Source organism: Oncorhynchus tshawytscha, linkage group LG33, assembly GCF_018296145.1.
Source record: "Oncorhynchus tshawytscha isolate Ot180627B linkage group LG33, Otsh_v2.0, whole genome shotgun sequence".
Classification (NCBI taxonomy): Eukaryota; Metazoa; Chordata; class Actinopteri; order Salmoniformes; family Salmonidae; genus Oncorhynchus; species Oncorhynchus tshawytscha.
The window spans coordinates 28,558,999-28,580,439 of record NC_056461.1 but is presented as its reverse complement, the minus strand read 5'-3'; the positions used below and the strand labels follow the sequence as shown (position 1 = coordinate 28,580,439).

General features: G+C 43.7%; 1 protein-coding gene across 2 annotated transcripts in view; it reads right to left on the bottom strand.

Annotated features, from left to right (window-relative positions):
• LOC112231076 (signal peptide peptidase-like 3) overlaps positions 1-21,237 on the bottom strand; it is a 42,354-nt gene extending 21,117 nt beyond the window's left edge. The window contains exons 1-9 of one of the 2 annotated variants that reach the window (XM_024397609.2): positions 20,687-21,237; positions 8,432-8,509; positions 8,116-8,207; positions 7,754-7,873; positions 7,359-7,437; positions 6,670-6,782; positions 4,802-4,908; positions 1,464-1,627; positions 941-1,128 (exon numbers count right to left, since the gene is read on the bottom strand). In XM_024397609.2, the coding sequence (XP_024253377.1) occupies positions 941-1,128; positions 1,464-1,627; positions 4,802-4,908; positions 6,670-6,782; positions 7,359-7,437; positions 7,754-7,873; positions 8,116-8,207; positions 8,432-8,509; positions 20,687-20,712 (967 nt within the window). In that variant the 5' untranslated portion in view covers positions 20,713-21,237. Of the gene's footprint in view, positions 1-940; positions 1,129-1,463; positions 1,628-4,801; positions 4,909-6,669; positions 6,783-7,358; positions 7,438-7,753; positions 7,874-8,097; positions 8,208-8,431; positions 8,510-20,686 lie in introns of both variants that reach the window. The other variant, XM_024397608.2, reaches the window with a different exon arrangement.
• Positions 21,238-21,441: the final 204 nt, after the last annotated feature.

The window sequence follows — 21,441 nt, the reverse complement described above, 5'->3', positions numbered from 1 at the left end:
TGGCTGGGTCTTTCAGCATGACAATGATCCCAAACACACCGCCCGGGCAACGAAGGAGTGGCTTCATAAGAAGCATTTCAAGGTCCTGGAGTGGCCTAGCCAGTCTCCAGATCTCGAAAGTCCGTGTTGCCCAGCAACAGCCCCAAAACATCACTGCTCTAGAGATCTGCATGGAGGAATGTGCCAAAATACCAGCAACAGTGTGTGAAAACCTTGTGAAGACTTACAGAAAATATTTGACCTCTCATTGCCAACAAAGGGTATATAACAAAGTATTGAGATAAGTATTTGGTCAATAACAAAAGTTTATTTTCCACCATAATTTGCAAATAAATTCATTAAAAATCCTACAATGTGATTTTATGGATTTTTTCCCCTCATCTTGTCTGTTATATTTGAAGTGTACCTATGATTAAAATTACAGGCCTCTCATCTTTTTAAGTGGTAGAACTTGCACAATTGGTGGCTGACTAAATACTTTTTTGCCCCACTGTATGTAGTCCTTGGCTCAGACAGTGTAGTAGTGTGGGCTCAATAGCATCTCATTAGTGTGTAATATCTTGAGAATCAGTTGTATATGTGATGGAAGAGCGCACTGTGCATGCAAAAGGTTGCAATTCCATTCAATTGGGAATAGTTGAACCAAAATATGCCACAAGACCTAGAATTGCCTTATGTGTAGTATCCCCCCCAAAATGTTCACTGTTAGCTTATAACGTTTTTGATGAATTTAAGCAAAATTCCCAGGCTTAACTTCACATGGAAAAAGTCCAGAAAAATTCCAGAAATTTACCAGAAGGTTTCTGACACTTTGCCAAGCCCTAGTTACTACTCGAGGGTCGCTCTGACAGGAGGGTAGCTCTGACAGGAACAGGATTGGGCAGCCCTGTGTTACATGATGGTCCATCCCACCACTCTCGCTTCTCCACTCTGTTCTTACCCACAAAGTATCCGATGAGAGTGCAGTGGAAGTAGGAGACGCGCCCCATGCGCCCGGGTGTGCCTGGCCCCCCCGCCTCCCCGTTGGCCTGCTTCTTGTAGTTGTCGTAGCGCAGCACAAAGCACAGCAGTAGCCCCGGCATCACTATGTCCCCGATCCCCAGCATGGAGAAGTGACTGCCCGTGGAACTGGAGGGAGAGAGGGTTGAGATAGGGGGAAAAAGGGGGAGGGATGGATGAAATATAGGGAGAAAATAAGAGGGGGAGGGAACCAAGACACGATGAAGGGCAGGATGCAAAGAGGAGGAGCGAGAATAATAAGATGACAGTTGTGGGTTGCATCATAGCAGGAAGGTAAAAGCAGTAGTGAGAGATGGTGGGAAAAGGCAAGAGAAGAGAAATACAAGCGTGAGTTTCAGCGCTCATAACAACGCCAGAGGTTAATCAATACAGCTCTAGTGAATGGAGCTGGAGGTTCACACACAAGTCCAGCGACCCCACCCCCCACGGTCAGGCTATGGTACCTGGGGAAAACCAGCTTGCCAGGCAGGGACAAGCGTGGGACGTCACGGCCCATCCCAGGGCCCAGGTGGAGCTTTCTGGAGAGCACGTCTAAGGGGTTGTCAGCCGGTTGGGTGGCCACCTTCACCATCACGTTGCTGTTGAAGATGTAGGCCGAGAAGAACACCTGCAGGACAGACACAAATGGAAGAGTCATCTACTGGGGCTCAAGCAATCCTAAGAAATTGCCACTGTTTGTAGTTATGTCTTACATACTAAGCACGACAAATGTGATTGAAGAACAGAGTTGGCCTTTAAGGCTCTACCATGGTGCACAGCGGGAATAACCATTAACGTCAACTGTCCTGTTAGCATGGAAATGTCAGTCTATACAATTCTGCTCTATTCCCTGTTCTGCTCTGTCCACCTTAATTACCCTAAGAGACCTGGAACATTGGAACTCTGTACCTTATGTCTTCGCACATACAGTAAGCCACTTTGACAGTCTACAGCGACGAGGTGAGGGTCGTCGGAGTGTGGTGTCAGGAAAATAACCTCACACTCAACGTCAACAAAACAAAGGAGATGATCGTGGACTTCAGGAAACAACAGAAGGAGCACCCCCCTATCCACATCGACGGGACAGTAGTGGAGAAGGTGTAAAGTTAAGTTCTCGGGCGTACACATCACGGACAAACTGAAATGGTCCATCCGCACAGACAGCGTGATAAGGCAACCTCAGGAGGCTGAAGAAATTTGTCTTGTCACCAAAAACACAAACATTTACAGATGCACAATTGAGAGCATCCTGTCGGGCTGTATCACCGCCTGGTACGGCAACTGCTCCGCTCACAACCGTAAGGCTCTCCAGAGGGTAGTGAGGTCTGCACAACGCATCACCGGGGGCAAACTACCTGCCCTCCAGGACACCTACACCACCCGACATCATAGGAAGGCCAAAAAGATCAAGGACAACAACCACGCGAGTCACTGCCTGTTCACCCCGCTATCATCCAAAAGGCGAGGTCAGTACAGGTGCATGAAAGCTGGGACCGAGAGACTGAAAAACAGCTTCTATCTCAAGGCCATCAGACTGTTAAACAGCCATCACTAACATTGAGTAGCTTCTGCCAACATACAGACTTAATCTCTAGCCACTTTTATAATTAACATTTGGATGTAATAAATGTATCACTAGTCACTTAAACAATGCCACTTTATATAATGTTTACATACCCTATAGCATCTTGCCTATGCCATTGGGCCATCGCTCATCCATATACTTATATGTACATATTCTTAATCATTCCTTTCCATTTGTGTGTATAAGGAGGTTGTGACATTTTTAGATTACTTGTTAGATATTACTGCACGGTCAGAGCTAGAAGCACAAGCATTTCGCTACACTTGCATTAGCATCTGCTAACCATGTGTATGTGACCAATAAAATGTGATTTGATTTGACAGCCGGGGTGACATTCTAATTTTGCCCCGGGGCCGCTTTTGGGGTTCACACTAGAGGTCGATCGGTTATGATTTTTCAGCGCCGAGAAATAGCCGATACCGATTAATCGTCCGATTTAAATTTTTTATTTATAATAATGACAATTACAACAATACTGAATGAACACTTATTTTAACTTAATACACCAATAAAATCATTTTAGCCTTAAATAAATGAAACATGTTCAATTTCATTTAAATAATGCAAAAACAAAAGTGTTGGAGAAGAAAGTAAAAGTGCAATATGTGCCATGTAAGAAAGCTAACGTTTTAGTTCCTTGCTCAGAACATGAGAACACGCACAAAAGTGCTGTTTGAATGAATGCTTGCGAGCCTACTGGTGCCTACAGTCTTTCAGTCAGACTTCTCTATCAAATCATAGACTTAATTATAACACACAGAAATACGAGCCTTAGGTCATTAATATGGTCAAATCCAGAAACTATCATCTCGAAAACAAAACGTTTATTCTTTGAGTGAAATACGGAACCGTTCTGTATTTTACCTAACGGGTGGCATCCATCAGTCTAAATATTCCTGTTACCTTGCACAACCTTCAATGTTATGTCATTATTACGTAAAATGGCAAATGAGGCGGCCCAAACTGTTGCATATGCACTGACTCTGCGTGCAATGAACGCAAGAGAAGTGACAAAATTTCACCTGGTTAATATTGCCTGCTAACCTGGATTTCTTTTAGCTAAATATGCAGGATTAAAAATATATACTTCTGTGTATTGATTTTAAGAAAGGCATTGATGTTTATGGTTAGGCACACGTTTGGAGCAACGACAGTCCTTGCTCGCAAATGCGCACCGCATCGATTATATGCGACGCAAGACACGCTAGATAAACTAGTAATATCATCAACCATGTGTAGTTAACTAGTGATTATGATTGACTGATTTTTATAAGATAAGTTTAATGCTAGCTAGCAACTTAACATGGCTTCTTACTGCATTCGCGTAACAGGCAGGCTCCTCGGAGTGCAATGAGAGGCGGTTAGAGCGTTGGACTAGCTAACCGCAAGGTTGCAAGATTGAATCCCTGAGCTGACAAGGTAAAAAAATCTGTCGTTCTGAACAAGGCAGTTAACCCACTGTTCCTAGGATGTCATTGAATAAGAATGTGTTCTTAACTGACTTGCCTAGTTAAATACAGGCATAAAAATAAATAAAAATAGGCAAAATCGGGGTCCAAAAATACCGGTATCCGATTGTTATGAAAACTTGAAATCGGCCCTAATTAAATCGGCCATTCCGATTAATCGGTCGACCTCTAGTTCACACACCCCTTAATTTTTTTATGCATTTCCTCACCATCAAAATGTGCTAAAAATAGTCCTCTATCCATAGTTTTACTTGAATTATATATTACCAGGTTAGTCTCATTGAAATTAACCACCTCTTTTACAAGAGGCCAAAATAGCACACAAAGTTGCAGAAACATTTACAACATCAAACACAAAGCACCACAGTTTAAAAAATATAAATGTACACATTGAACACCAAGATGGCTTGGGAACGTGTGGTGCAACTAGGGATCAAAATATTGACAGCCCCCCACTTAATTTTTCATCATAGTGTTTTGGAATTTTCCATGTTCCCCAACTGTCTAGCTTAAATTTTGGTGATTATTAGCACGCTGGACACATTCAAGATATTTGTAACTCAAAAAAAAATAATCAAACCACCCGTGGGCCAGATTGGACCCCCTCGCGGGCCAGATTGGACCCCCTCGCGGGCCAGATTGGACCCCCTCGCGGGCCGGATGACTCATGACCCTGCCAGTGTTTTAGCAGTCGTATTTGGGTCAACTGGGTGGCGGTGGGGTGAAGGGAGGAGAGTGGCTCTCTTACCCAGAACACGTCATAGATGAGCAGCCCTGACAGCAGCAGGCAAGACACCTTCAGACTGGGCAGCCGCACAAACGCTATCATGGCCACACACAACCCCATGGCTAGAGCTGAGGAGAGAGATAGAGGAATATCACACATGGAGGGGGAGAGAAGGAAAGAAATGCACACACACAGATCTGAGATAGACAGAGGAATCAAACTTTTATGAACACACACATGAAGCTCAGAGAGCACGAGAGAGAGGAATCAGACATGAACTAGAGGTCTTCACATGTCCAAAAACCACCCAACCAAATATGCAGTAATTACATTTTAAAAACAGACTGTTCCCAATGGACCCGAGGACAGTCAGACCCATTCCGAAAAGGGCCGTGGTAAAGATACCCGTGCTGGTTCGGCTCAGAGAGACCTGTTCAGATCCGAAAGCAGAACGAACGAAAACTCCCAACTGGGCGCTGCTAGCGCCATCAATAAACAAGTGATATTGGCCAAATGATCCACAGTTACGTGCCCTTAACAACTGCCTATAACAAAAACTACTATTCATTGTGTAGAATATTCATATATAAAGGGAGACCAGTCTAGAGAGAACGAGAGAGATATGCCGGCACCATGGATTTCTTTAGATTTGTCAGATATCTGTATAGGCTACTACTGCTATATGTGTACAGGAGGCTACTTTGTAAATGTTCTATCAGAATATTTTTTAGAAAGTTAAGCATGATAATTGTTAGGCTAAAGGAGCAACTCTGCTAAGCCTAAAACAGTCCCCTCACCCGAAGTTCAACTGTCAAGAGTCAGTTTGAGTGCCCGTGTGCACTGCCTAAGTTTAATAATAACCATACCTACACAAAAGTTGCTTAACTTTATTAGGGTAGTAACAAAAGTCAGTCAAGTCTTTTATAATAAAAATACAGAACTGGACTATAGACGCTTTTACCAACAAAAGAGATTGCCAACAGTAGTCCTTCCCAACAAATGACAGCAATAGATTAATGCTATTTATTTTACAAGAGGCCTACTTTTAACATTGATTTTTTTGCCATTTAGCCTTAAACTAAATACAAAGCACAAAGTTAGGCAACAAAAAGTAAAACATACCAATTTTTGCATAAGTTATTTAAAGAACTGGTTTAGATTATTAATAGGTCTATAATAATGGATTTACAATACAAATAATAATAACACAATTGATTGAATATGAAAATAAATAAATGAAAGGTAGAAAATTGCATCAAACCTAAATAGCACAGTCCATTAGGCCACACCAACATGCTTCTCACCTTTGTCCACTAGAATATGAAAACTTGTCCGAGGACATTCCCCTTGTCGGCTTCTTTTCACTATACTCCCCATCCCCTAACTTTTGTTTTACTCCATCTTCGCAATAACAGTAGCCTAGGCTACTGAGATGAGCAGCCGGAACCAGTTTCAGCTGGACATAAGCTATACGATTTATTGAGTTGCAATTAGCTGACTCAGATAACAAGCGTGTGCAGTTCTCATCACACAAACACAAAATTAACAGAGGGCAGGTCCAATAAGGTCGAGTCGGTAAATTAATTTTGATTGCACATACCCAAGACCTGTGGCAATTATTTCAGTCCCAACCCTGATCCGAGACAAAAGTCAGAATTTAGGACGCGCGCCCGCTCCAGTCCCGATCTCGAAAACTCTGGTTCCGTTGGACCCATGAAGACCTCTAATATGAACACATGCAGCTCAAAAACACAATGGAGCGCAGAGAGTGAGACACACAAACTGAGATAGAGAAACTAAAGAAAGGCAATGGCAAACAATCTGAAACACGCCGTTTATGCCCCCACACACGTTCACAAACACAAGGTAGTTATGACACAATGATATACCATCCATGAGCAGCCAGTGTCCCGTCAGCACCCAAATCAGCACCAGCATGACAGAGAGGGAGAAGGCGAGGAGCTCGGCCAGAGTGAAGCGCCCACAGCAGCCAAACGAGATCCTACAGGGGGGAGGAGGGAGAGAGATGGTTTATACACACTGGACAATACACAATCTCTTCACTGGAAAATTATATTTTCTAAACACGTCCATATGTACGGGGTTAAATATGTAGATATAGCAAAGTTTACTCAAAACCTGGACATGGCGGTCCAGGTTAAGAGTTCAAATAAAGGCAAGATGCTTTACATTGTCAAACAGAAAAGGGGAATTAAAGAGTTGTGACATTGGAGACTTGGCTATGGTAGCCTCTCAGTTTGACATGTGGACCAACATGATACCATGCATCTCTAACATCCTATTGATGAGCCTGAGGACGGATGGTGCCGAATCAGTTGTGCCTTTGGAGTGAATAGAGATCCATTAGCATATGCTGCGGAACAATTGATATTTTGCTATTTTTGGTGCCAAAGTGATCACAGGCCAGCAGGCACACCAATTCAAATGGCATTATGTAGATTTGTGAGAGATAAGAGAGAACAATAGAGATAAAGAGAGCCAGAGGGGGGAGAGGAAGACAGCAGGGTCCTGGGAGAGAGAAAGAGAGCGAGACAAATGGACAAAGAAACTTACTTACTTGTTTTGTGGGGAGCAGGGTCTGGTCAAGTACTGGCACATTGGCAACAGGAGGAATGCAAACGCAATTGTCGCAAGAACTGATGAGGAACAACAAAGAGGGAGATAGATAAGTGAACAAGAGACTACTCGTAACCAGACGGTTTGTTTCAGTCCAGTGGTTTCCACTCAGTTTAACAGTGATAATCATTGTCATCTCACCCATAAGAAGTATGCAGAGAAATGTTTTTGTTAAATCAATGCATGATGACTTGTATTTTGCCTAACTGCACAACTAATATATCATGCTCTAAGGAAACAACTAAATTAATGTCTGCTTACCTTTAGACAAGAAATTGCTCTAACACTATGGCACATTTGTTTGTGTGTGTGTGTGTGGTGTGACGGGTCCGGTACCTGCGGTGCAAATGGTGAAAACCACCTGGACAGAGTCGAAGAAAAAGAACATGACGAGCAGAGACACGGAGGCTCCTATGGGCAGGAACAGAGCCTGCGTGGAGTCTATGGTTTGAATACCTGCAAGACAACACAATACATGCACAAGTGAGAATGCTCAAACACACAGAGATAGACAATCACTATCATACACACACAGGCATACACATTTCTGCACGTGCTGCATCTATAGCCTGGGTAACAGCAAACAAACCAACCAACAAATATGCAGAATCCATGGTATGACGACTTCCAACTTGTAAACAGAAAAGAAAAACACACGCTCTGTATGTCTTATGTCTCACCAAATATGTGAGACTCACTGTTGTTTGTGTTGCCATTGTTGAAGGCCCCATTCGGGACAGGGTTACCATCCTTATCCTTCTCCTGGTTCTCACAGTCCATGTTCAACGATCTGCATGGGGAAAGAGGGAAAGGTGGAAAAAAAAGGTTGACTAACTGAAATAAATCAAGCTTCTCTCACAGAGAGAACAGCAAAGACTTGTTTTAAAAAGGGTGGATAGCTCAACATAGGTGTTCAATGATTACTATAATGGAAATAACATGATAAAAAAGATGAGCCCCATAGTGACGAGTGTCTGCCTATCTGGGATGTAAGCACTTAGACGGGGTACCCACCTGAAGCTGCCATAGACAATGAGGAGGATGGAGATGAGGAAAGTGGACACCTGGCTGGAGTCGACGAGTGAGTACGCCCTATAGACAGAGAGCGAGAGAGATTTCAGATCATCCATTTCCTCCACAGAATATATTACAGAGTAGCCCATAGTATACTTCAGTGATGCATATGTCAACAAAGTTGTATTAATAACATGGCTAACTTGGCTACATTGAGTTATAAGTGGGTCGATTTTTCTTTACTATTTTCTACATTGTAGCATAATAGTGAAGACATCAAAACTATGAAATAACACATGGAATCATGTAGTAAAAAAATAATTAAAAAAAAAGAGTTGATTCAAAATATATTTTAAAAATGGGAGATTCTTCAAATAGCCACACTTTGCCTTGAGAGCTTTGCACACATGGCATTCTCTCAACCAGCTTCATGAGGTATGGAATGCATTTCAATTAACAGGTGTGCTTTGTTAAAAGTTAATTTGTGGAATTTCTTTCCTTCTTAATGCGTTTGAGCCAATCAGTTGTGTTGTGACAAGTTAGTGGTGGTATACAGAAGATAATATGGACTTGGTCTTTTACCAAATAGGACTATGGCAAGAACAGCTCAAATAAGCAAAGAGAAATGACAGGCCATCATTACTTTAACACGTGAAGATCAGTAAATGCAGGAAATGTGAAGAATTTAGAAACTTTCTTCAATTGCAATTGCAAAAACCATCAAGCACAGATGAAACTGGCTCTCATGAGGACCGCCACAGGAAAGGAAGACCCAGAGTTACTTCTGCTACAGAGCATGAGTTCAATAGAGTTACCAGCCTCAGAAATTGCAGCCCAAATAAATGCTTCAGAGTTCAAGTAACAAACAACTGTTCAGAGGAGACTACATGAATTAAGCCTTCATGGTTGAATTGCTGCAAAGAAACAACTACTAAAAGGTCACCAATAATAATAAGAAGAGACTTGATTTGGTCAAGAAACACGAGCAATGGACATTAGACCGGTGGAAATCTGTCCTTTGGTCTGACGAGTCCAAATGTGCGATTTTTAGTTCCAACCGGAGTGTCTTTGTGAGACGCATGTATGGTTTCCACCGTGAAGCATGGAGGTCATGTGACGGTGCTTTGCTGGTGACACAGTCTGATTTATTTAGAATTCAAGGCACACTTAGCCCACATGGCTACCACAGCATTCTGCAGCGATACGCCATCCCATCTGGTTTGCACTTAGTGGGACTATCATTTGTTTTTCAACAGGACAATGACCCAACACACCTCCAGGCTGTGTAAGGGCTAATTGACCAAGGAGAGTGATGAGTGCTGCATCAGATGACCTGGCCTCCACACTCAGATGACCTGGCCTCCACACTCAGATGACCTGGCCTCCACACTCAGATGACCTGGCCTCCACACTCAGATGACCTGGCCTCCACACTCAGATGACCTGGCCTCCACACTCAGATGACCTCAACCCAATTGAAATGGTTTGGGATGAGTTGGACCGCAGAGTGAAGGAAAAGCAGCTAACAAGTGCCCAGCATGTGGGAACTCCTTCAAGACTGTCGGAAAAAGCTTTCCAGGTGAAGCTGGTTGAGAGAATGCCAAGAGTGTGCAAAGCTGTCATCAAGGAAATAAGGTGGCTACCTTGAAGATTCTCAAACAAAAACACTTTTGGTTACTACAGGATTCCAGGTGTGCAATTTCATAGTCTTGATGTCTTCACTATTATTCTATAATGTAGAAAATAGTAAAAAAGAAAGAAAGAAAAACCCTTGAATGAGTAGGTGTCCAAACTTTTGACTGATACTGAACGTTTGGTGTTGTCAACGTTTGATGCTGTGAAACTTGGGGAATAGCAAGCACTGTCATGTAATGATAGCTTGGTTGGGACAGGCGAGCACATCAGCAGAGGAGCTCGAATGATTTCTCTCTGTCACATGGAAATAGTTTCAGTGTTTAGCTAGCTAGCTAGTTGGTCAGGCAAGAAAAGGTGTGTAGAGGTAAATTTGGGCTGCGCTCAAAGCAGCCAACCTCAGCTGTCACTTTCACTAGCCAGCCATAAAGGGCAGCTAACTAGCCACTGAAATGAAGGCTAGAGTAATTTGTGTTTATCTGTTGGGCTCAGGTTATAGTTTGTCATGTTTGCAAGGTACAGATACTCATTGGCTTGTCTTCCTATTATTATTATATATTTTTTTTACCTTTATTTTACTAGGCAAGTCAGTTGAGAACAAATTCTTATTTTCAATGACGGCCTAGGAACAGTGGGTTAACTGCCTGTTCAGGGGCAGAACAACAGATTTTGTACCTTGTCAGCTCGGGGATTTGAACTTGCAACCTTTCGGTTACTAGTCCAATGCTCTAACCACTAGGCTACCCTGCCACCCCTGCTTAGACAGCTTAGCTGTCATGTTAAAGTAGTAGATGCCTGCGCAGTGGAGCTCATATGAGAAGGATATTTGTTTACAAAGCCAGCTAACAAACTACTTGTTTTGGCCCATTTCTACTGATGCAATTAATTTGGAAACTGTCCCAGCTTCGTAACTAATCAGCCAACATTGGCTAACTCTGTAGCTAGTCAAGCAAGAAAGCAAGAGTTGATTGGAGGAGAGGGAGAGTGTGGAAAGGGAGCCGGGTAACTATCACACAATTTATTATGGAAACCCTTTATTAGGTTTATGGTTTAGAGAAAAAAAGGAGGAAGGAAGAGACATTGAGTGAGTTGTTCCTGACTACAATTGCATCATATTTGTTGCTCCTCTCCCTGTTCCTCTGTTCCTCTAGGTCAGTGAAAACAAAGGGCATGATATGGAGTCAGGGCTCAGCAGCAAAAAGGCATGGAGAAAGAGGAGTTAGAGATGATTAGAGAGATAGAGATGTGGAGAGTGGAAGCAGAATGAGAGTACAGAGCAGAGGGAGGGGAAAAGGGAGAGCACACCTGAGAGGGAAGCCTACATTTCCATCGAGTGTGTCTGCCCCAAGTCCTACCATTGTACCACACAGCCTGGGGCTAAAGGGACAGTGGCAAGGGGTTTGGAGTCGTTTTTAAGTGGTAGGAACTTATCTGCTCTAGAGCTTGTATTGGGTTATACCAAGAGAATGGGCGGGGTTGGCCATCATGACCAACCGAGGAGCGATTACAATATTGGATGCACAGGCAGAACATTGTGGAAGTATGTGTTTGGGGGATGCTCAACATTGCCATCATAAATTGTGTGGGGGACCCTGCAAAAGGCCCCTTACCAGAAACCCCAAATGCAGGGGCCTAAAGCATTCAAAATTCAGCTTGTGCAATCACTTTGTGATATGGCTACAGTGGCAGGAAGAGGAGAGCCAATAGTGTGGCACCAGGGCGTGTGAACTGAGTTGTAACTCATTGGAAAGCAGGTGAAGCTTGAAGGGCACAAGAGAGGGTGCGCATCCGGAGTGGATGCAGGGCAAAGAGTGGGAAAAACCTCTGTTGGGTACTCCACGTGTTCTGTGACACTTTGCAGGGTGGGGCCGTGGTTCCAGAAGTTCCATGATATGTTGTAGGCTAAACGCAAACACTAAAGTGACAGTGTGAAATACATCCTACAAATAATTTCTCTAAACAGTTGCGTATCTTCTCTCTTCGTCTCTAATACTTGTTGCATTAACTGAATTGTCAAAGTAGGCTATTATTTCTACATTGTGTTTTATTTCACCTTTATTTAACCAGGTAGGCCAGTTGAGAACAAGTTCTCATTTACAACTGTGACCTGATCAAAATAAAGCAAAGCAGTGCGACAAAAAACAGAGTTACACATGGGATAAACAAAAGTACAGTCAAATAACACAATAGAAAAATCAATATACAGTGTGTGCAAATGGAGTAAGGAGGTAAGGCAATAAATAGGCCAATAGTAAAGAAGTAATTACAATTTAGCAAATTAACACTGGAGTGATAGATGTGCAAGTAGAAATACTGGTGTGCAAAAGAACAAAAAAGGTCAATAAAAACAATATAGGGATAGTCAGTTTTACGAGGGTATGTTTAGCAACGTGTGTGAAGGAGGCTTTGATGCAAAATAGGAAGCCAATTATAGATTTAATTTTGGATTGAAGATTCTTAAGAGCAGTTGGAGACCACAGAATGAGTGCTGTATGCCATTGAACCTCATTTGGAGGTTTGTTAACAGTGTCCAAAGAGGGGCCAGAAGTATACAGAATGGTGTTGTCTGCTTATAAGTGGAACGGGGAATCACCCGCAGTAAGAGCGACATTGTTGATATATACATAGAAAAGTGTCGGCCTGAGAATTGAACCCTGTGGTACCCCCATAGAGACTTCCAGACAACAGGCCCTCCCAAATCTGACACACTGAACTCTGAGAAGTAGTTGGTGAACCAGGCGAGGCAGTCATTTTAGTAACCAAGGCCGCTGAGTCTGCCGATAAAAATACGATGATTGACAGAGTCGAAAGCCTTGGCCAGGACGATGAAGGCGGCTGCACAGTACTGTCCCTTTGAAGAGGGGGATGACCGCGGCAGCTTTCCAATCTTTAGGAATCTCGGACGATACGAAAGGTTGAAAAAAATAGAAATAGGGGTTGCAACAATGGTGGCGGATAATTTTAGAAAGAGAGGATCCAGATTGTCTAGTCCAGCTGATTTGTACAGGTCCAGGTTTTGCAGCTCTTTCAGAACATCTGCTATCTGGATTTGGGTGAAGGAGAGCTGGGGAGGCTTGGGCAAGTAGCTGTGGGGGGTGTGGAGCGGTTGGCAAGGGTTGGGGAAGCCAGGTGGAAAGCATGGCCAGCCGTAGAGAAATGCTTAATGAAATTCTCAATTATCGTAGATTTAGAAATCGGTGGTGACCATGTTCCCTAGCCTCCGTGCAGTGGGCAGCTGGGAGGAGGTGCTCTTATTCTTCATGGACTTTAGTGTCCCAGAACTTTTTGGAGTTAGGTACAGGATGCAAATTTCTGTTTGAAAAAGCTAGTCTTTGCTTTCCGAACTGACTGTGTGTATTGGTTCCTGACTTCCCTGAAAAGTTGCATATCGCGGGGACTAGTTGATGCTAGCGCAGTACGCCACAGGATGTTTTTGTGGTGGTCGAGGGCAGTCAGGTCTGAAGTGAACCAAGGGCTATATCTGTTCTTAGTTCTACATTTTTTGAAAGGGGCATGCTTATTTAAGATGGTGGGTAAATTACTTTTAAAAGAACATCCAGGTCTCCTCTACTGACGGGATGTGGTCAATATCCTTCCAGGATACCCGGGCTAGGTCAATTAGAAAGGTCTGCTTGCAGAAGTGTTTTAGGGAGCGTTTGACAGTGATGAGGGGTGGTAGTTTGACTGCGGACCCATAACAGATGCAGGCAATGAGGCAGTGATCGCTGAGATCCTGATTGAAAACAGCAGAGGTGTATTTGGAGGGCAAGCTGGTCAGGATAATATCTATGAGGGTTCCCATGTTTACGGATTTGGGGTTGTACCTGGTGGGTTCCTTGATAATTTTTGTGAGATTGAGGGCATCTAGCTTAGATTGTAGGATGGCCAGGGTGTTAAGCATATCCCAGTTTAGGTCACATAACAGAACAAACTCTTTAGATAGATGGGGGGCAATCAATTCACATATGGTGTCCAGGGCACAGCTGGTAGCTGAGGTGGGTCTATAACAGGCAGCAACAGTGAACAACTTATTTCTGGAGAGATTAATTTTTAAAATTAGAAGCTCGGACTGTTTGGGCATAGACCTGGAAAGTATGACAGAACTCTGCAGGCCAACTCCTCACCCGTTGGCAGTTCTATCTTGACGGAAAATGTTGTAGTTGGGGATAGAAATCTCCAAATTTTTGGTGGCCTTCCTAAGCCAGGATTCAGACACGGCAAGCACATCAAGGTTGGTAGAGTGTGCTAAAGCAGTGAGTAAAACAAACTTAAGGAAGGTTCTGATGTTAACATGCATGAAACCAAGGCTTTTACGTTACAGAAGTCAACAAATGAGAGCACCTGTGGACACACAGGGCATGGATTAACCTCTACATCAACCGAGGAACAGAGAAGGAGTAGGATGAGGGTACGGCTAAAGGCTATCAAAACTGGTCGTCTAGTGCGTTGGGGGCAGAGAATAAAAGGAGCAGATTTCTGGGCGTGGTAGAATAGATTCAGAGTAGAATGTACAGACAGGGGTATGGTAGGGTGTGAGTACAGTGGAGGTAAAACTAAGCATTGAGTGACAATAAGAGAGTTTGCATCTCTGGGGGCACTAGTTATGCCAGGTGAGGTCACCGCATGTGTGGAAGGTGGGACAAAAGAGGTATCTGAGGCATGTTGAGTGGGGCTAGGTGCGCCGTAGTAAAATAAAACAATGATAACTACCCTAAACAACTGTATACAAAGGCATGCTGACATTAGAGAGACATAAAGCAATCATAGGTGTTGATTGGGAGAGCTAGATAAGACAACGGGTAAGACAACAGCTAATCAGCTAAGACAACAGGTAAAATGTCAATGAATGGGCAGAGAGGGTCAGTTAACTACACACAGGGCCTGAGTTCGAGGCTGGGGTCAACAGATAAACAAAATCAACAAAAATGGAGTACCGAGATTAATCATCAGTCCCGCAGGCATCGGCTATGTAGCCAGGTGATCATAGGGTCCAGCCCATGTCAGGCCTGGTCTGTACTAAATCTTATTGAGAGAGGTTACCTACATTTTAAAACAGTCTCTGAACAGTTGTTTGCATTTTTACATTATTTGACAACGATTCTTACTTCTGTAACAAATAGCCTATTTTCTGTTGGTTTTGAAATAATTTGAATATTCCCCTCTGGTCACATTTGGGATAATTTTTGTACTTACAGAGCATTCGGGAAGTATTCAGACCCCTTGACTTTTTCCACATTTTGTTACGTTACAGTATTATGAAATTGAGGGGAACATTTTAATCAATCTACACACCATACCCCATAATGACAAAGCAAAAACTGCTTTAATAAATGTTAGCAAATGTATTAAGATTTTAAAAAACAGAAACACCTTATTTACATAAGTATTCAGACCCTTTGCTATGAGACATGAAACTGAGCTCAGGTGCATCCTGTTTCCATTGATCATCCTTGAGATGTTAACACAACTTGGAGCCCACCGGTGGTAAATTCAATTGATTGGACATGATTTGGAAAGGCAGACACCTATCTATAGAAGGTCCCACAGTTGACAGTGCATGTCAGAGCAAAAATCAAGCCATGAGGTCGAAGGAATTGTCCGTAGAGCTGCGAGACAGGATTGTGTCGAGACAGATCTGGGGAAGGGTACCAAAAACAAATGTCTGCAGCATTGAAGGTCCCCAAGAACACCGTGGCCTCCATCATTCTTAAATGGAAGAAGTTTGGAACCACCAAGACTCTTCCTAGAGCTGGCTGCCCAGCCAAACTGAACAATCAGGGGAGAAGGGCCTTGGTCATGGAGGTGACCAAGAACCCGATGGTCACTCTGACAGAGCTCTAGAGTTCCCCTGTGAAGAAGTGAGAACCTTCCAGGAGGCCAACGATTTCTGCAACACTCCACTAATCAGGCCTTTACTGGTGGAGTGGTCAGACGGAAGCCACTCCTCAGTAAAGGAGTGGCACCTAAAGGACTCTCAGACAACGAGAAACAAGACTCTCTGGTCTGATGAAACCAAGATTGAACTCTGGCCTGAATGCCAGGCGTCACGTCTGGGGGAAACCTGGCACCATCCCTACTGTGAAGCATGGTGGTGGCAGCTTCATGCTGTGATATTTATCAGCGGCAGACACTGGGCGACTAGTCAGGATGGAGGGAAAGATGAACAGAGAGTAAAGTAGAGATCCTTGATGAAGACCTGCTGCGGAGCGCCCAGGACCTCAGTCTGGGGCGAAGGTCCACCTTTCAACAGGACAACGACCCTAAGCACACAGCCAAGACAACACAGGAGGATCTCTCTATACTTTGTTCATCTTTCCCTCGAACCTGACTAGTCGCCCAGTGTCTGCCTCTGAAAAATATCCCCACAGTATGATGCTGCCACCACTACCTTTTACCATAGGGATGGTGCCAGGTTTCCTCCAGATGCGATGCTTAGATTTCCTAATAAAAAAAATAAAAAAACAGGCCAGAGAATCTTGTTTATCATGGTCTGAGAGTCCTTTAAGTGCCTTTTGGCAAACTCCAAGTGGGCTGTCATGTGCCTTTTACTGAGAAGAGGCGGAGTGCTGCAGAGATGGTTGTCCTTCTGGAAGGTTCTCCTCATCTCCACAGAGGAACTCTGGAGCTCTGTCAGAGTGACCATCGGGTTCTTGGTCACCTCCCTGACCAAGGCCCTTCTCCCTCGATTGCTCAGATTGGCTGGGCAGTCAGCTCAAGGAAGAGTCTTGGTGGTTCCAAACTTCTTCCATTTAACTTCTTGACGCTACCCATCCCTGTAGCGGATCATTTTCAAACTTCCATTTAAGAATGATGGAGGCCATGATGTTCTTGGGGACCTTCAATGCTGCAGACATTTGTTTTTGGTACCCTTCCCCAGATCGGTGCCTTGACACAATCCGGTCTCTGAGCTGTACGGAAAATTCCTTCGACCTTATGTTTTGTTTCTGCTCTGATATGCACTGTCAACTGTGGGATCTTATATAGACAGGTGTGTGCCTTTCCAAATCATGTCCAAACAATTGAATTTACCACAGGTGGACTCCCAAGTTCTAGAAACATCAAGGATAATCAATGGGAACAGGATGCACCTGAGCTCAATGTTGAGTCTCATAACATTTTGCCATCTAAAATGTCAACCTAAAAGCTGTCATTATGGGGTAGTGCGTAGATTGATGAGGGAAAAACATGTTTTTTTCTAAAATGTTCACTCCTATTCACTTACCTAGATAGCTAGCGAGCCAGCCAGCTAACATTAGCTAGCTCGCTAGGTAAACAATGAAGCATAATCACAACTCATGATGTTACTACCCTGCAGGTAGCTGACCAACCACGTTCAATGGAAGCTAGCTAACATTAGACTGTGTGTGGGTGGACCAATTCAGTTTGTCCGTGATGTGTACGCTGAGGAACTTAAAACTTTCCACCTTCTCCACTACTGTCCCGTCGATGTGGATAGGGGGGTGCTCCCTCTGCTGTTTCCTGAAGTCCACAATCATCTCCTATGTTTTGTTGACGTTGAGTGCGAGGTTATTTTCCTGACACCACACTCCGAGGGCCCTCACCTCCTCCTTGTAGGCCGTCTCGTCGTTGTTGGTAATCAAGCCTACCACTGTGGTGTCGTCCGCAAAGTTGATGATTGAGTTGGAGGCGTGCATGGCCACGCAGTCGTGGGTGAACAGGGAGTACAGGAGAGGGCTCAGAACGCACCTTTGTAGGGCCCCAGTGTTGAGGATCAGCGGGGTAGAGATGTTGTTACCTACCCTCACCACCTGGGGGCGGCCCATCAGGAAGTCCAGTACCCAGTTGCACAGGGTGGGGTCGAGACCCAGGGTCTCGAGCTTGATGACGAGTCTGGAGGGTACTATGGTGTTAAATGCTGAGCTGTAGTCGATGAACAACATTCTCACATAGGTATTCCTCTTGTCCAGATGGGTTAGGGCAGTGTGTGCAGTGTGGTTGCGATTGCGTCGTCTGTGGACCTATTGGGGGCGGTAAGCAAATTGGAGTGGGTCTAGGGTGTCAGGTAGGGTGGAGGTGATATGGTCCTTGACTAGTCTCTCAAAGCACTTCATGATGACGGAAGTGAGTGCTACGGGGTGGTAGTCGTTTAGCTCAGTTACCTTAGCTTTCTTGGGAACAGGAACAATGGTGGCCTAGTGGTTAGAGATCGTTGGACTAGTAACCGAAAGGTAGCTAGATCGAATCCCTGAGCTGACAAGGTAAAAAATCTGTCGTTCTGCCCCTGAACAAGGCAGTTGACCCACTGTTCCTAGGCAGTCATTGAAAATAATAATGTGTTCTTAACTGACTTGCCTAGTTAAATAAAAAGGTATTAAAAAAAAGGTCTATGGTCACCAGTGTCTGGTGGAAAGCAGATTGAACCAGGTTTTCCTTTATACATTTTGCCTGCACTTAGCTCAATTGGGGCGGCAGGGGCGCCTAGTGTTTAGAGCGTTGGACTAGTAACCGAAAGGTTGCAAGTTCAAATCCCCAACCTGACAAGGAACAAATCTGTCGTTCTGCCCCTGAACAGGCAGTTAACCCACTGTTCCTAGGCCGTCATTGAAAATAAGAATTTGTTCTTAACTGACTTGCCTAGTTAAATAAAAGGTTAAAAAAAATATTACTTTTTTTTTTTTTAAATCATGAAAATCTCCACAGTCCTTAATGATTACAAGCACACCCATAACATGATTCAGCCACCCAGAGCATCCAGGGTCAAGCTCCCCACCAAAGGGCACATCGACAGATCTCCCACCAAAGCCAAATCGGGGACCCAAACCAGCAAACTCTCGGACACCGACCCAAGCTCCCAACCACAAGGTCACCAACCATCTAAGACCCCCAACACAGTTCCCGAGAGCTGCCCCTCAATCATCCGAGATCCCCCCACACCATAATTATGGAGAGTGAATGAAATCATTTTTTTGTCATCTTGCTAGGTAGTTATCGAGCTGTGGCCATCTGGCTAGTATTATCAAGCCAGATGGGCTCCCAGGTGGCACAGCGGTCTAAGGCACTGCATCTCAGTGCTAGAGGCGTCACTACAGACACCCTGATTTGAATCCAGGCTGTATCACAACCAGCCGTGATTGGGAGTCCCATAGAGCGGTGCACAATTGGCCCAGCGTCATCCATGTTTGGCCTGTGTAGGCAGTCATTGTAAATAAGAATTTGTTCATAACTGACTTGCCTAGTAAAATAAAGGTTAAAATAAATAAATAAACAAGGGTTTTCTGCAAAATAGCAACAGTAGTTCAGCTAGCTAACTAACATTAATCTAGACCAAACCTAAGCAACAACCACAGACATGCATTGCCAAAAAAATGTTACTGCCGCCTTCTAGTTTGGAATATTTTAACAAGGCTGAATGGCTGACGACTTCAAGGTCTTTGCTGTGTTAACACAAAAGAGATCGACAGCCGACACAGGCAAACGTTTGACAATCCTACCGGTGTGTCTGAGCAAAAAAATGTTTGCCTCCACATCAATACTTAAAAACAATACTAGCCATTTAGATGGCACATAATTTGACTTTAATTATGCCATGATCTGCAGCATAGGCCTTCAAATAAAAACATCAAATGTACAGCTAAAGTGGACAAAATGACCCCATTTCCAACTGCGAAAAATCGACAAATGACAAGGATGGACATGTTATTTATCAGTCTACCTAATATTGGTCTGCATGGCACACTTGCTATCACACATAAAACACTTTTTTGAAAACTATTATTCTGGCACATTACAGTAGAGATTGCAATCAGTTAGTTATAGCTAACAATGAGAAAAGATAAACCCCGATGTACAGATCAATGCCTTACTTAGCCAGCTAGCTACTCTTAGGAAGCAGATTATTATGATGGACAATCAAGATAACAAGCTAGCTAACGTTAGCTAAACAAGCTAGAGGTGTTGACTTGCTAGCAAGCCAGCTGCGCACGTCATTAACAAAATAAAAATGGATGACTCAATAACATAGCTATTTCTCTCCGACTTTATAAAACACCGGGCGTGTCATAAATGTATCACAATGACAACATAATTATTGTGTGAAAAGTTAGACATGCCATGAATAAAGCCGGTGAGCTTTTCTGCTAACGTAGCCTGGCTAGCAGGCGTAAACTGGTTCGGTAGGCTAGCTACGCTCATAGGCTCCCTTTGTGTGTAACTGGCTAACGAGATGTAGCAATAAGATATTTATGCATACAAAACTACTGATGTTGACGAGGGGCTTACAAGCTAGATAGCTAACTAAATAATATTATTTTGGTAGGAGTTGGCGAACTAACGTCAATTATATACAACCTTACAGATTCGTCTACCTTGTATAACCATTTCCGTATGACCAATGAAATGCCAACATTAAGACGAGCCGCTAAGTTAGCTAACTGGCAGATAGCGAGCTAGCCCTGTACTTGGACCGTAGTTAGGTATCTCAAGAAGACAATTTGAAAACAGGGCCATCTAATTCTAGTTAAACAAAATAGTGGCTGATTTATTTAGGAACGATGCAGGTTGTCAACTAGATCTGTAAAAAAAAAAAAAAAAAAAAAAGTACATACAGCAGTCAAGTCAGGCTATTAGCCAACTCGTGCAATGGCTATACCTATGCGCACTCACCAAGAAGAGTAGCCTTGCTCCGCCATGTCACCGACGACAACAGTCAGTGGTGGGTTTCCGCGACTGTTGAGATTCGGTTCCCTGTGGCCAAAACGAAGGACCTGGTGGACAAAATTTCCGCCTTTACTTCAATATGTATTTTCTAACAGTTACTATTTGATAACAACATGGCGATGTACCCCAGCCCCCATCTAGCAAACACTAGTAGAATAGCTTCCAATCGAATGACAATGATGGTTTGCTAGCTGGCCAAGACAAAGCACCCCGATAAAAACTGTATATTTCGTCAGTTTCGCGAGTGTCCTGCAGTCTCACTGCCCTTACAGGCCCGAGTCTCAAATGATCCTATACTCGCTGAAAATCCATATTCAGGAGTGTTTTCTAGCGTCTATATTCATATATTCCCGAAGTCTGCACCCTCCGCTGTAATGGATGCCGCGCAGACAGCTTTGTTTTCTATGGCAAGCCAGTCGTGTGCACGCGCAATATCGCCCTTGCTAGAAAGATTTTACGAGTAATTTGTGTGCACTGAAGTGCAATGGAAACACGCGAATATGCGTGTATTCATTCCACCGATTCTGTTGCGAAAGTTTCTTAAACGGAACGAAACGGGGAGGGACCTTCCTGAATTTTTCCAATAGAAACTCTTGTATTTTTAAAATGTAAAATGTTTTCTTGGGAAAACATTTATTCGACACATTTTGCCATGGGACACAAAACAATTGTTGCAGTTTTATAACTAATTCTACACATTT